General features: G+C 44.8%; 1 protein-coding gene across 1 annotated transcript in view; it reads right to left on the reverse strand.

Annotated features, from left to right (window-relative positions):
• Positions 1–13452, reverse strand: part of LOC126483684 (guanine nucleotide-binding protein G(o) subunit alpha) — a 563590-nt gene that overhangs the window by 421548 nt on the left and 128590 nt on the right. Inside the window, exon 2 of the mRNA XM_050106766.1 lies at positions 6606–6648. Coding sequence (XP_049962723.1) covers positions 6606–6648 — 43 coding nt within the window. The remainder of the gene's footprint in view (positions 1–6605; positions 6649–13452) is intronic.

Consider the following 13452-nt stretch of genomic DNA (forward strand, 5'->3'; position numbering starts at 1 on the left):
AACGACGTCCTCCTGAGTAGTCCCCGCCCGGAGATCCGAATGGGGGACTATTTTACCTCCGGAATATTTTACCCAAGAGGACGCCATCATCATTTAACCACACAGTAAAGCTGCATGCCCTCGGGAAAAATTACGGCTGTAGTTTCCCCTTGCTTTCAGCCGTTCGCAGTACCAGCACAGCAAGGCTGTTTTGGTTAGGGTTACAAGGCCAGATCAGTCAATCATCCAGACTGTTGCCCCTGCAACTACTGAAAAGGCTGCTGCCCCTCTTCAGGAACCACACGTTTGTCTGGCCTCTCAACAGATACCCCTCCGTTGTGGTTGCACCTACGGTACGGCTATTTGCATCGTTGAGGCACGCAAGCCTCCCCACCAACGGCAAAGTCCATGGTTCATGGGGGGAGGACATTTATATTATTGAGATTAAAACATTCCCGAAAATCCTTGGTCTAAATTGTTCACTAAACAACTTTGTCTTGTATCGAGACGGTATTCCTAATAATTTTAACATTTCTGGGACCCGTATCTTGCCAGTATCAGCGTCGATAACAGACAAAAATGTCGAGATTCTAGATTCCGGGAATAGCTGAACTGGGTATGTATGTAATTAAATTTTTACGGAACCTTCAGTACGGGACTCCTACTAGCACCCAGCCGATTTTTTAATTTCCGGATTATCCAGATTTTCTATAATCTGAACGACTTACGGCTTCCGCCGTGTTTCAATCACACACTCGAAACGTATTGGCAGAATCACGTCGTCTGTACGACGTCAACATGTAGGGGGTGGACTACTGTGGTACGAATTGTACTGCGGCTCGGTGTCCGTTCGCCTCGGCTGTCGCTACCTGTCGTCCCTTGCGGCGCATTTTCCGCATCCGGTGGGCGACGTCGTCGGCGTGACCTTTGAGGCAGCCAGTCAAAGGCAGCGGTTCGCCGCATAAATTATTACTCGGTGGCAAGGCACAAACTTTACGTCCGTGCCGCCGCCACCGCCGCCCTCAAAGGACTCACAAAAAGGAGGCCGCCTTTATGGAGAAATACTGCTTTGATGCGGGGATGAAGTTTCTCTCCTAGGGAGCGGCAGAGAAGGGGCCCAAGATTCCCGCAGTTCTACAAACCGGATTACCTACATGTCGCAGACGCGCTGGGGCGACACAGATTGGCATAACAATTGAACACGGATTAGCGCATTTCATACGTGTTCCGATTTTTATCCATCTATTAGCCTTAAAGACAGTCTCTTGACTGTGGTAGATTTCAATAACGTTTTCCTTATCATCTTGTTGGGGTTGGAAACTGCTGTTCCTAAAACTCTGCCTTTTGTGAAACACAATTTTTGTTCTACCTAAACGTATTTCTGACACCTGTGTCTCATCTTCAGTGAGTTCAGTTTCATTCCTGTAAAATATTATACAACGCTTTTGTTAGATTTTCGCCGGCTGGGGTGGCAGAGCGGTTCTAGGCGCTACAGTTTGGAACCGCGTGACCGCTACGGTCGCAGGTTCGAATGCTGCCTCGGGCATGGATGTGTGTGATGTCCTTAGGTTAGTTAGGTTTAAGTAGTTCTAAGTTCTAGGGGACTGATGACCTCAGATGTTAAGTCCCATAGTGCTCAGAGCCATTTTTTTGTTAGATTTTCGATTTTAAACATGAAAACTATAATACACACAGTTTCATTTTGTTGTGAGTTCTCATCTTAAACTGCATTAATTTTAAAGATGGAATTGTAACAACAACGCTGATTCGGTAATTGTTGAAGAGACTCTGATTGCTCGTCAGCATCATACATATTATTTCTCAAGTCAACATCCCTTTTTCGCAACATATACTAACCGCACAGGGATGATGTATGGTTTATTTAACCGGCTTCTGACAATGCATACCGATTTTACGCTATAACTTGCTAGTTATGGCAAATTTTAACATAAGAGACTCTTTATTATCACAAGAAAAAGGGTATCATGGATGCCCGGCTTCATACCTATATTGTTAACTTACTAATCACGAATGAAAGGCTTCTTTTTCATATTATCTTGTTACTAATGCCATTTACTTTGTTTTAAAGTGTTTCTTAAATGGATAATTTGCATACAGCATTGACACAGATAATAACCGTGATCATTGCATTTCGTCGGTCAATGTACGGATGGGTTTTTATAGATGACGCTGGAGTTGTCGTCGGATGATGTCCCAAATGTGCCCGAATGGAAACAGATCTGGTGATCCAGCAAGCCAAGGCGACATGTCGACTCTCTGTAGAACATGTTGGGTTACAACAGCGAAATGTGGGCGAACGTTGTCCTGCTGGAAAAGCCCCCCTGGGGTGCTGTTCATGAATGGCAGCACACAAGGTTGAATCACCAGAGTGAGGTACAAATTTGGAGTCAGGGTGTGTGGGATAACCGAGAAAGTGCTCCTACCGTCATAAGAATCCGCACCCCAGACCACAGCTGCAGGTAGGGGAGCTCGGGGCAGAAAGGGGTAGCAGGGCACAATGGGAAATTGCTCTTTTCTAGACTGGAAAGTGTTGCATCCTGTTGTATGGGGTGTAACTATTTATCCAAATGGAAGGGAAGTGAGGGTAGCCATTCTCATTTAGTCTGAAGTGCGAGATCTAAGTGAATTGTTGTCCGTCACGTTACTGCTTGCGTTGTTCTAACGTTTGGTGAATTTCAACGCCAGGTAAGCTGTTAACTGTTAATTGTATACCCTAAAATGACACATTCCCTTAAAGTGCATGGCATTTGTTACACTTTAGTTATTTAATGCGTTTAAATACGTCAGTTATTACACTCCATAAGAGTTGTTAAGTTCAAAAGTGCTCTTGGGGCGGAACGGGACGGGGCAGAATGGGATAGTGTCCCGTTCTGCCCCGTCATATTTTGATGAAGTAGAAAGCAAACCCAGCCTGGATGTTCATGGATGCCAGACTCTCCCAACCAGCTATGTTCGCCGAACAACTCAGCTTTCCAGATATCGCCCGAGGTTTTCATTCCAATCCCACTACTCTGTCAAAACACACGGCGGACTACAAGACGAAAAGGAAAAACCGTCGTATTAACAGATTCTCCTTTTAAGAAGGAACTGCAGAATGCTGTCGCACGTAAAGTAGGCCTACAGAAAGGAGGAGGGTGCACAAATATAGACAATGTCAGGACAGGGACGTCAGGTGCAATGCAACTTAAGGCAAAAATATCAAACTGCACCCCCAAAAAAACCAAAACAGAGGACATCAAAGACCTTAAGAAAAACCAAAAGAAGAAGATGATGGACGAGAGAGAATCAGAGAGAGAGGATGCCAAGTGTCTCTACTGTGGGGACTTCTACTCCGTGAGGGCTGGCTCGCATGCCAGAGTGGGCGCACAATTCATGTGCTGCTATAGACAGTGGAGATGAAGAGGAAATACTGATTTGTGACTATTGTCGGAAGGGCTAGTAGTTAGTGGTTTGGTGGTTATTAAGCAGTGTACATTTTTCAGAATGACATTAAAATATTTTCTTATTTTGAAGAATGACTTTTTAATTGTTTAAATTACAAAATGGTTCTGAGCACTATGGGGCTTAACTTCTGAGGTCATCAGTCCCCTAGAACTTACAACTACTTAAACCTAACTAACCTAAGGACATCACACACATCCATACCCGAGGCAGGATTCGAACCTGCGATCGTAGCGGTCGCGCGGGTCCAGATTGTAGCGCCTAGAACCGCACGGCCACTCCGGCCGGCCGTTTAAATTACACATTCCTTAGTCTGAATTGCCTGTTATACAACATTTTGTCATAGTTTAATACGATATTCGTAATTCAAATTCAACGTTTATGCAACAATTTAACAAAAAATACCCTTATCCCATTCTGCCCCGTGGGTGGGGCGGAACGGGAAATATGCAAGGCTTTCTTTGAAAAGTTGTAAAAAATGCATAATGTATTGTTTTAAGTGATTTTAAAATAAGGTACATTAGGTTACACTGCAAGGTGTTTTTTTATCACTTGAAGAAGTGTTTCCTTGTGTTCCCTTATTTTATAGAAATTGTTAAACATTAAGTATCCCGTTCGCCCCGAGTTCCCCTTATAGGTCCAGTGTGTCTAGCATGCAGACAGGTTGGTTACAGGCCCTCAACTGGCCTCTTCTACTAACCAACGTACGGCCATCACTGGCACCGACGCAGAGCCAGCTTTCATCAGAAAACACAACAGCCCTCCACCCTGCTCTCCATTGAGCTCTCACTCGAGACCACAGAAGTCGCAAATGGCGGTGGTTTGGGGTCAGTGGAATGCACGCTACAGGGCCTCTGGCTCGGAGCTTTCCTTGAAGTAACAGATTTGTAACAGTTCGTTGTGTCACTGTGGTGCCAACTGCTGCTTAAAATGCTTCTGCGAATGCAGTATGATGCGCCAGAGCCACATGCCGGTACTGCCATGTGGCCGTCCGGAGCCCAGTCTTCTTGCGACCATACATTCTGGTGACCACCGCTGTCAGCGTTCATGTACAGTGGCTACTTTCCTGCCAAGGCTTTCTGCAGTATTGCAGAAGGGACATCCAGCTTCTTGTAGCCCTATTACACGTCCTAGTTAAAACTCAGTGAGGTGTTGATAAGGGCGTCTTCGCCGCCTTAAAGGCATTCTAGACCAATATCAACCTACCACGTCCAGTCCCAAAGGTAACCAATGCCCACAACCGCTAGCGTGTATTTAAAGCAAACCCGATTTCCATCCTCTTAGTGGCGCTACTAACGCCTCTTATGCGACAGGCGTGAAATCTGAATAGACATTATGTTTCAGATGTACAAACACACATATCAACTTTCGTTTATGTCGCACATCTCCTTCTTGGTTTTGCGATTTTTTTTTCGTTGGTGTATTTGATAGAAGCCTTGTATCTTCACTAGCCAGCCCGTTACAATATTACGTTTGGGATGTCATTAAGGACAAAGAATTGCTTTGAAGAATTGTAATTTAGAGGGAATTTTCCTGGAATGCGACGCAAAACCGCACAAAATGCGATACAAAAATACTACATTTACGGCAGATAGAGGTTGATTAAACTGTTACCTAATACTGAAGAGAATGAAACAGTAAGAACCACAGAAGTGTATTCTCGGGTTCTTCGGCAGACATTTGTTTAACGACTTTACTGATGTTCCGCAAGCATGAGTGGCTGGCATTTTCAAAGGTTCACCCTCCATTTCTGAGGGCGGACTAAAGTAGAACACGCAGCCAGAGATTAACAGAAGTACTGTCCGACACACACAGTAAGATGGATTGCCGATTATAGATACAGATGAAGAAAGATATAGAATGAGACACTTGTGGTGGACATTTGACAACGCATCTTGAGACTTGTCTACGTACGCTCTGTAGCCAAGAGTTAGATTCCCTATTGATAGCCTGACCATAGCTGTCGTGTGGCAACACCAAGACATGTCGGAGTGAGAGGAAATAATGTTGCGGAACACAGTCTACAGCTGACAATGGTTCAGTACTTATACAAACGTGTCTACGCTGCGTCTCTACTCAAATGACCCAAATGATTGCCGACGCATACAGGAGATGAGACCAGTGCTTGTTACAACAGACAGAAGCGTCTGTAGTCCTCTACACCTGCAAATCACACAATCATTGCCATCATCATCATAATCATCATTGTCATTACACATTTCATATCCAATGCTAGACAAAGGCCTCATCTTGACATTTCCATGTAATGCTGTCTCCAGCAAAAAGCATTCATGCCGCTTCCATATGTTTTCTAATGTCATCTACCCACTTTCCACTAGGTCGTTTCTGTCTTTTCCTATCTTTGGAACGTAGCCAATAAATTCCTTACTGCCTCTTACATCTATAGGCCTGATTACAATCACACCTACTCCCATTTCATTTATAATGAAGTCGTAACTATGTCTTCCTCACATATCTTTTCCCTGACAAAAGTGTTTTTGTTTTATCGTCTTCCCTAGTAATACCTAACACGTACGAGGGATATTCATAAATTTTTAGCTGTCAGCTTGAAAAAATAAAATCATATAATTAATTTTTTGTTCCATAACCTTCTGTTATACAGATGACAATTAAAACTTTATCACTACTCGTTTATCTCCATTGCTTACTTATCATTCGAAAAACTTCGTGGCATGCGTGAATAAACGTAACAGGTGAAATGTGTTCTTGTTTAAATCGTGACAGATGCAGTCGCGAGCTTTCGGAAACATCGTTTATGGTGGATGAAATTAAATCGGAGGAAAACAAAGCTATTGTGTCTGGAGTAGGTGTTTCGCTGTTTTCTAGCAAACGATCCATCATATAACCATCCTAAGAATTGAAGGACAACACGAAATTTTAAAACAGGTACTACGTTCGTCTCATCGTCAGCTGAACAGAGGAAATCATCACGCAGGATATGAGAATATTAACTAATTAAGTTAAAATGTAGACCCTTCTTCGCAACGATGAAGAATGTCTTACGAGCGACTTCATAAACGTTTGCAAAATGTTTTCCTCAGTTCCAGTCTCAGGGAAATGCAAAAGAATCTAGTGAGTTGTTGTTGATGCATTTAAAAAACAGTTGATAACTATACAAAGTAGTACACTGTGTTAATACTCACTTCATTTGTTTCACTATCGTACTCTTGCCCGATTCGCCAGCACCTGGAACAGGTAAAAACAAGAACTGTCAGAAAACCATATTTGGGTAGACGGAAGTTGTTGCGACAGCGTTTGTTAACCCAGTACTCTCATTACAGCAGCACAGAAAGACATCTGAATAACGAGAAAGGGAAGACGGAAGATTATCGTTTACTATGCGCCGTCTACGAGGTCACTAGATACGGAACATGGAACTAAGGCTGGACATGGCCGAGGAAGGAAATCAATTACGTCCTTTTCAAAGGAACCATACCAGAATTCGCCTTAAGGATTTAGGGGAACCACGAAAAAACCTCAATCAAGATTGCCAGATGAGGATTTACAATCGAGTCATCACGTCTTCTTATGTCTCAGTATATGGATTGATTTCAGCGTTTTGACGGCAGTGAAGTGCTGAAAACTGCATTTCGGCACAGGCTGAAGTCCCAAACGAAGAAGTTTTCTGCCGGGAGTTTGAAGAAAGCTGCTTCTATAGCCCCAAAAGTACTCGGAGAGCAAACGGTGACGACGTAGAGAAATGATCAGGAATTGTACGTGCTACATTTCATAACAATTATTTTGTGCGTGTGCTTTGTCATGTTTGCTCTCCAGTTTGAAATTACTGTTCTCATACACACTGTGCATTTGCCCACTCCAATAATGCAATCATTATAAATCTTGCTTGTGTTGTTATTGCGAATTTAAATGCTTATACCATTCATTTATGCGCACTTTAACATTACTGGCAACAAGAGTTTCGTAGCATATAATGAATTCTCAAGTAAATGCATCTCCAAAAATTAAATTAAATTAAAAACAATGAGGAACGTTTTCTGTATATGTGCTTATTCTCAGCTGCCATCAAAGCTACAACTTTTTCCATCATTTTCGCTACTAGCTATGCTCATTGCCAAACGCCACCTATACGTCACCAGGCTGTCAGAAATATATAAACGGAGCTAAGACTTCTGTGTTGGGGTAGATGGATTGGCTTACTTTCTTGTGTCTTGGTTTCTAATGTGTCAATATAGAAATAGATTATTTATCGTCAGTGTGTCGTATTATGATGATGGTATATAATTTCACGGGGCCATCAAGCAGCACGTTAAGTCTTGTTACATTTGGCAGTGAACTTTGATTTCTTTGAAGCCCAGATTTCCTTTGTTCTTTGTGAGTGCGCTTGCTTGCGCTCTTCCATCCAAGAGGTACGGCGTCTTCTTTTCGGTTGCTCGTCTCGTGCAGCGCATTCGTCACTGTCTTCTTGTGGAGGAGGCCCCTGCCACAGGGGTCTTTTGGTTTGATTTGTAGGGGCTAGATGTCGTCTTTGGCATTTTTAAACCTTGGGAATGCGGTTTTGGGGTCTGAACAAGAAATTGGAAGACCTTCCCATCCATTCTTCCATGGTTTTATAGACTCTGTATTTAATTTGATCTATTTTGCCACAGACTTCCTTGTTGGATCTTTTTCGGTAGAAGCCATTCTTTTAAGTGGACCCCACGATTGGTCTAATTATTCTGTTCTCTTTTACCTTTAGGTCTTCGAGGAGGCCTTTCTTTGAATTAAGGGAAAGGGCTTCGGCTACATTCCTAACTACTGGCCTCAGGAACGTTTCCTAGCGAAGTATGTTTTTGTTTTATGAAAGGATTTTTTGCTGTAGATCGTGCGCGGGTAATTGTCAGCCTTCTATAACAATAGTTCTCTCTTCCATATACCTGTCCGCAGCTCTCTCTTGTCAACACCTCCCCCCCCCCCCCCCCCCTGCAGTTTTCAATTGCCCTTGTCGTATAGTCCTCTAGTGCAAGTATACTCTTTCTTGTAACAGCTGTTGTCACCGTCATTTTCAATCTTATTCTCTTTCATTATCCCTTCTGTTTCTGATGATACTAAACACGGATCCAAATGTGCTAAGCTAATTGTTATTGTTATTCTTTATATCCTTTATTATTATTATAGTGGTTGTTATAATTAATGGTTCTTATTATTTTATGCACATATGATACAGTTCAAGTACTTGGGAAGCTTGCTGATTAAGGATGCTCACTGCACAAATGAAATTCGAGCAAGAATCGCCATGACCAAAGCCGCGCTCAACAAGGACCAGAAAGCTTAGGTTGGATTAAGGAAGAATTTGTTGAATAATTTGGAACAGAGACGGGGACCATGAGAAAAATGGAGAAAAAATTCCTGAAAAATTAAAACGTGGTACTGGAGAAGAACAAAGATCTAGGGGAGAGGATGGTGTGAGAAAAGTAGGAGGGAAGAGAACTATTCTGAATACAGTACTTCAGAGAAGGTCAGCTGCATAGGACACATAATTAGACATGAGAGGCTCACCATGACGTCATCGAAGGGAAGATGAAAGGAGCTGCAGGACGAGGAAAGATGAGATGAAAGATGCGAGGAGATACAGCAGCTTGAAGGATGAAGCTGAAGACAGGGATCATTGGCGTCAGAAATTCTCCGTACGAAGTCACGGACCTGCCATTAGGCCGAACACAATATAATAATATGTATGATAGTAAGTGTATGTGCATGCTTCATTTCTGGTGGTGCGGCGTAAGAGAGGGACCTAAGGCCCTAATTCAGTCAGGTTAAATAAACAGTAAATAAATAAATATTATTTTCACTTGTAATAGATACCCTACCTAGCGCTAAAGCAGTCAGGTGCATATACACTCCTGGAAATTGAAATAAGAACACCGTGAATTCATTGTCCCAGGAAGGGGAAACTTTATTGACACATTCCTGGGGTCAGATACATCACATGATCACACTGACAGAACCATAGACACATAGACACAGGCAACAGAGCATGCACAATGTCGGCACTAGTACAGTGTATATCCACCTTTCGCAGCAGTGCAGGCTGCTATTCTCCCATGGAGACGATCGTAGAGATGCTGGATGTAGTCCTGTGGAACGGCTTGCCATGCCATTTCCACCTGGCGCCTCAGTTGGACCAGCGTTCGTGCTGGACGTGCAGACCGCGTGAGACGACGCTTCATCCAGTCCCAAACATGCTCAATGGGGGACAGATCCGGAGATCTTGCTGGCCACGTTGGGTGGCACGGGATACATGCGGACGTGCATTGTCCTGTTGGAACAGCAAGTTCCCTTGCCGGTCTAGGAATGGTAGAACGATGGGTTCGATGACGGTTTGGATGTACCGTGCACTATTCAGTGTCCCCTCGACGATCACCAGTGGTGTACGGCCAGTGTAGGAGATCGCTCCCCACACCATGATGCCGGGTGTTGGCCCTGTGTGCCTCGGTCGTATGCAGTCCTGATTGTGGCGCTCACCTGCACGGCGCCAAACACGCATACGACCATCATTGGCACCAAGGCGGAAGCGACTCTCATCGCTGAAGACGACACGTCTCCATTCGTCCCTCCATTCACGCCTGTCGCGACACCACTGGAGGCGGGCTGCACGATGTTGGGGCGTGAGCGGAAGACGGCCTAACGGTGTGCGGGACCGTAGCCCAGCTTCATGGAGACGGTTGCGAATGGTCCTCGCCGATACCCCAGGAGCAACAGTGTCCCTAATTTGCTGGGAAGTGGCGGTGCGGTCCCCTACGGCACTGCGTAGGATCCTACGGTCTTGGCGTGCATCCGTGCGTCGCTGCGGTCCGGTCCCAGGTCGACGGGCACGTGCACCTTCCGCCGACCACTGGCGACAACATCGATGTACTGTGGAGACCTCACGCCCCACGTGTTGAGCAATTCGGCGGTACGTCCACCCGGCCTCCCGCATGCCCACTATACGCCCTCGCTCAAAGTCCGTCAACTGCACATACGGTTCACGTCCACGCTGTCGCGGCGTGCTACCAGTGTTAGAGACTGCGATGGAGCTCCGTATGCCACGGCAAACTGGCTGACACTTACGGCGGCGGTGCACAAATGCTGCGCAGCTAGCGCCATTCGACGGCCAACACCGCGGTTCCTGGTGTGTCCGCTGTGCCGTGCGTGTGATCATTGCTTGTACAGCCCTCTCGCAGTGTCCGGAGCAAGTATGGTGGGTCTGACACACCGGTGTCAATGTGTTCTTTTTACCATTTCCAGGAGTGTATAATACTGCAGTATAGTAAAATCATACAAACTCATGAATGTTACTGAATACTGAAGGTAAGGATTTGTATGCACAATGACCCTATAAACGCAGCCATATAACGTTAATTAATGCTGGCTAATCCACATCGAAAATATAGTACCACTCATATATTTTGAGTCTGATCTTATAGCCTTACCGCGCTAATGAAATGAAGTATGCATAAATGACGTCATACACATCATTGGAGCCATTACGACTACCGAGCGAGGTGGCGCAGTGGTCAGCACACTGGATTCGCATTCGGGAGGACGACGGTTCAAACCCACACCCGGCCATCCTGGTTTAGGTTCCCTACATCGCTTCAGGCAAATGCCGGTATGGTTCCTTTGAAAGGGCACGGTCGAATTCTTTCCCAATCCTTCCCTAATCCGATGGAACCGATGACCTCGCTGTTTGGTCCTCTCCGCCAGATCAACCAGTCATCCATTACGACCGTAATGACAATTAAATGGCTATGGGTGAGAAATGTAGCTATGTGAATGGTTGGTAGACGACAAAAGAAGTTCTTGAATGGATTACAAGACACAAGAAAACATCGAGACGACAACCTAAAGGAAGGTGGGTGGATGACAAGGGAAACATGTACGACAACATTGTCGCGTACATATGACAGCCATAATGCATGTTGGAGTTTGGTGATGGCCTTTCCGCGGCAGTGTGTGTCAAACAGCTGGTGATGATGACAATAATATGATGAAATCTATAAATATACTATACACCGTGAAATCTATATACGAGAGATGGAACTTAAATAGTGGCAACTACTTATACACAACTGATATGAAAGAGTTACATGTTTGTACCTGTTACTGTCCTTCGTAGTAGTCACCAGCGTTGTGTAGAACCCGTTGCCAGCGATATGGAAGGCGTAGTATACCGTTAGCAGAGCATGTTCTGTTGATGGAGCGAATGGAGCGTTTTACTGCCTGTCGAATCTCCGGAACAGTTCTGAAGCGAATGCCACGAAGCCAAAACTGAAACGCCAATCGAACGAATGGTGTCATTATAAGTCGCCGCGGAAGTCGAAAGTGCGTCAGAGTCCCAGTATGGTGAAAGTTGTGGTGATTCTCGTGTACGACTGTGATGGCGTTATCCTAACGCATAATGTTCCGCCACGGCAGACCATCAATGCACAGTATTACTGTTCGTTTTTGGATCACCACCTGCGACCAGCTTTGCGAAAAAAGCGGCAACACTTTCTTCGCAACCCACCCATCATTTTGCACGACAATACGCGGGTGCATACAGCGCAAGCTGTGGCTGCTCTGTTCGGTCGATGGGACTAGGAAGTACTGTACCATCCACCGTACTCCCCGGGCTTAAGTCCTTGTGACTTTGATTTGATTGCGAAGATGAAGGAACCACTCCGTGGAATTCGCTTGAGAACTGTTCCAGAGATTCTACAGGCAGTAGACCGCTCCATTCGCACCATCAACAGAACAGGCTCTGCTAACGGTATACTACGCCTTCCATATCGCTGGCAACGGGTTCTACACAACGCTGGTGACTACTTTGCAGGACAGTAACAGGTGCAAACATGTAACTCTTTTGTATCGGTTGTGAATAAATTAGGTTCCAACCCTCGTATTTTTCTTTTTGTCAGGCAGTGTAACAAACTGAGAATGGGGACCTAAAATTAGAAATCTTAAAATATCAGTCCAGGTAAGTTATCAGCAGCAGGTTTTCTCAGGCCTTGTGCACTGTACCGAGGTGAGAAGGAAGGAAAGCACGCCTTCTCTTGTGCGAATGTTTTGTCTGCGCTCTGTACCATACAAGCGGCGTTATCTTATCTCCCGGAGCTGGTGTGAACACACGCGCTTAGTTACCGACACGGCAGTGAAAGTTTGTTCTCGCCCTTGGCATACGAAACGTGCAGAACGACGACGAGAGAATGTGATCCATGCCGTGTCCCGCGCTAGGAATAGTACACACGAAATAATTATGGTCACAACATTTTCTGCGCTTGGAATCGCTGCTAGCTACGATTTTGTTCAGCCATGTTTTCTCTAAGATAGCAAGATTTTATCTGTGTCTAATACTTCTGCTTCACGTACGCTACGTGATCAAAGATATGTAATGCGTAATTGAGCATTAGATGTTACGAGAGGCGGATTCGTAAAAAAAAAACCAAAAAAAAGGGGTGGGGGGGCAAGTGCGAGTAGAACTCACGCTGTGAGTGTTCCACACAAACTTAATTACGCATATATCCACTGCGGGAATCAAGACTCTCTACTATTTTGGCCTGCTATCGCCAAACCTTGACATCTGAGTCTCAACTTTATCTGCGATAATACCGGAGATCCTTGGCGCTAGTGACGTTTTAAGAATGGGAAAATAAGCTGAAGATGCGAACGGAAGTTTGTTTTAGGGAGAGAATGGACTAGGCTAGTCCGTACAGCTGTATTACTGACACTGCTATAATGGCCGGACTAAACATGCCTGACATTAACCGAAAGTGTACTGCGTTACATTTTAAACGAATCACCCATTTGTTGGACAAGGAACCTCTCAGCGTAACCAGTTGGCTCTTCCGAACCTTACAATCCACCGATATGCATCCACCCATTGATGTAGGTAAAATACATTACAAACTACGACATGTCAAGCAGTTTTTTCTCGAAGTAAGCTATATTGATGGACATTATTTCACGCAGGATTTACCGACGACGCACCTGTTATTAAAAAGATGGACATCTCCAATAGTCCGGAATCCCATT

This window comes from Schistocerca serialis, chromosome 6 (genome assembly GCF_023864345.2).
Source record: "Schistocerca serialis cubense isolate TAMUIC-IGC-003099 chromosome 6, iqSchSeri2.2, whole genome shotgun sequence".
NCBI classification, from domain to species: Eukaryota; Metazoa; Arthropoda; class Insecta; order Orthoptera; family Acrididae; genus Schistocerca; species Schistocerca serialis.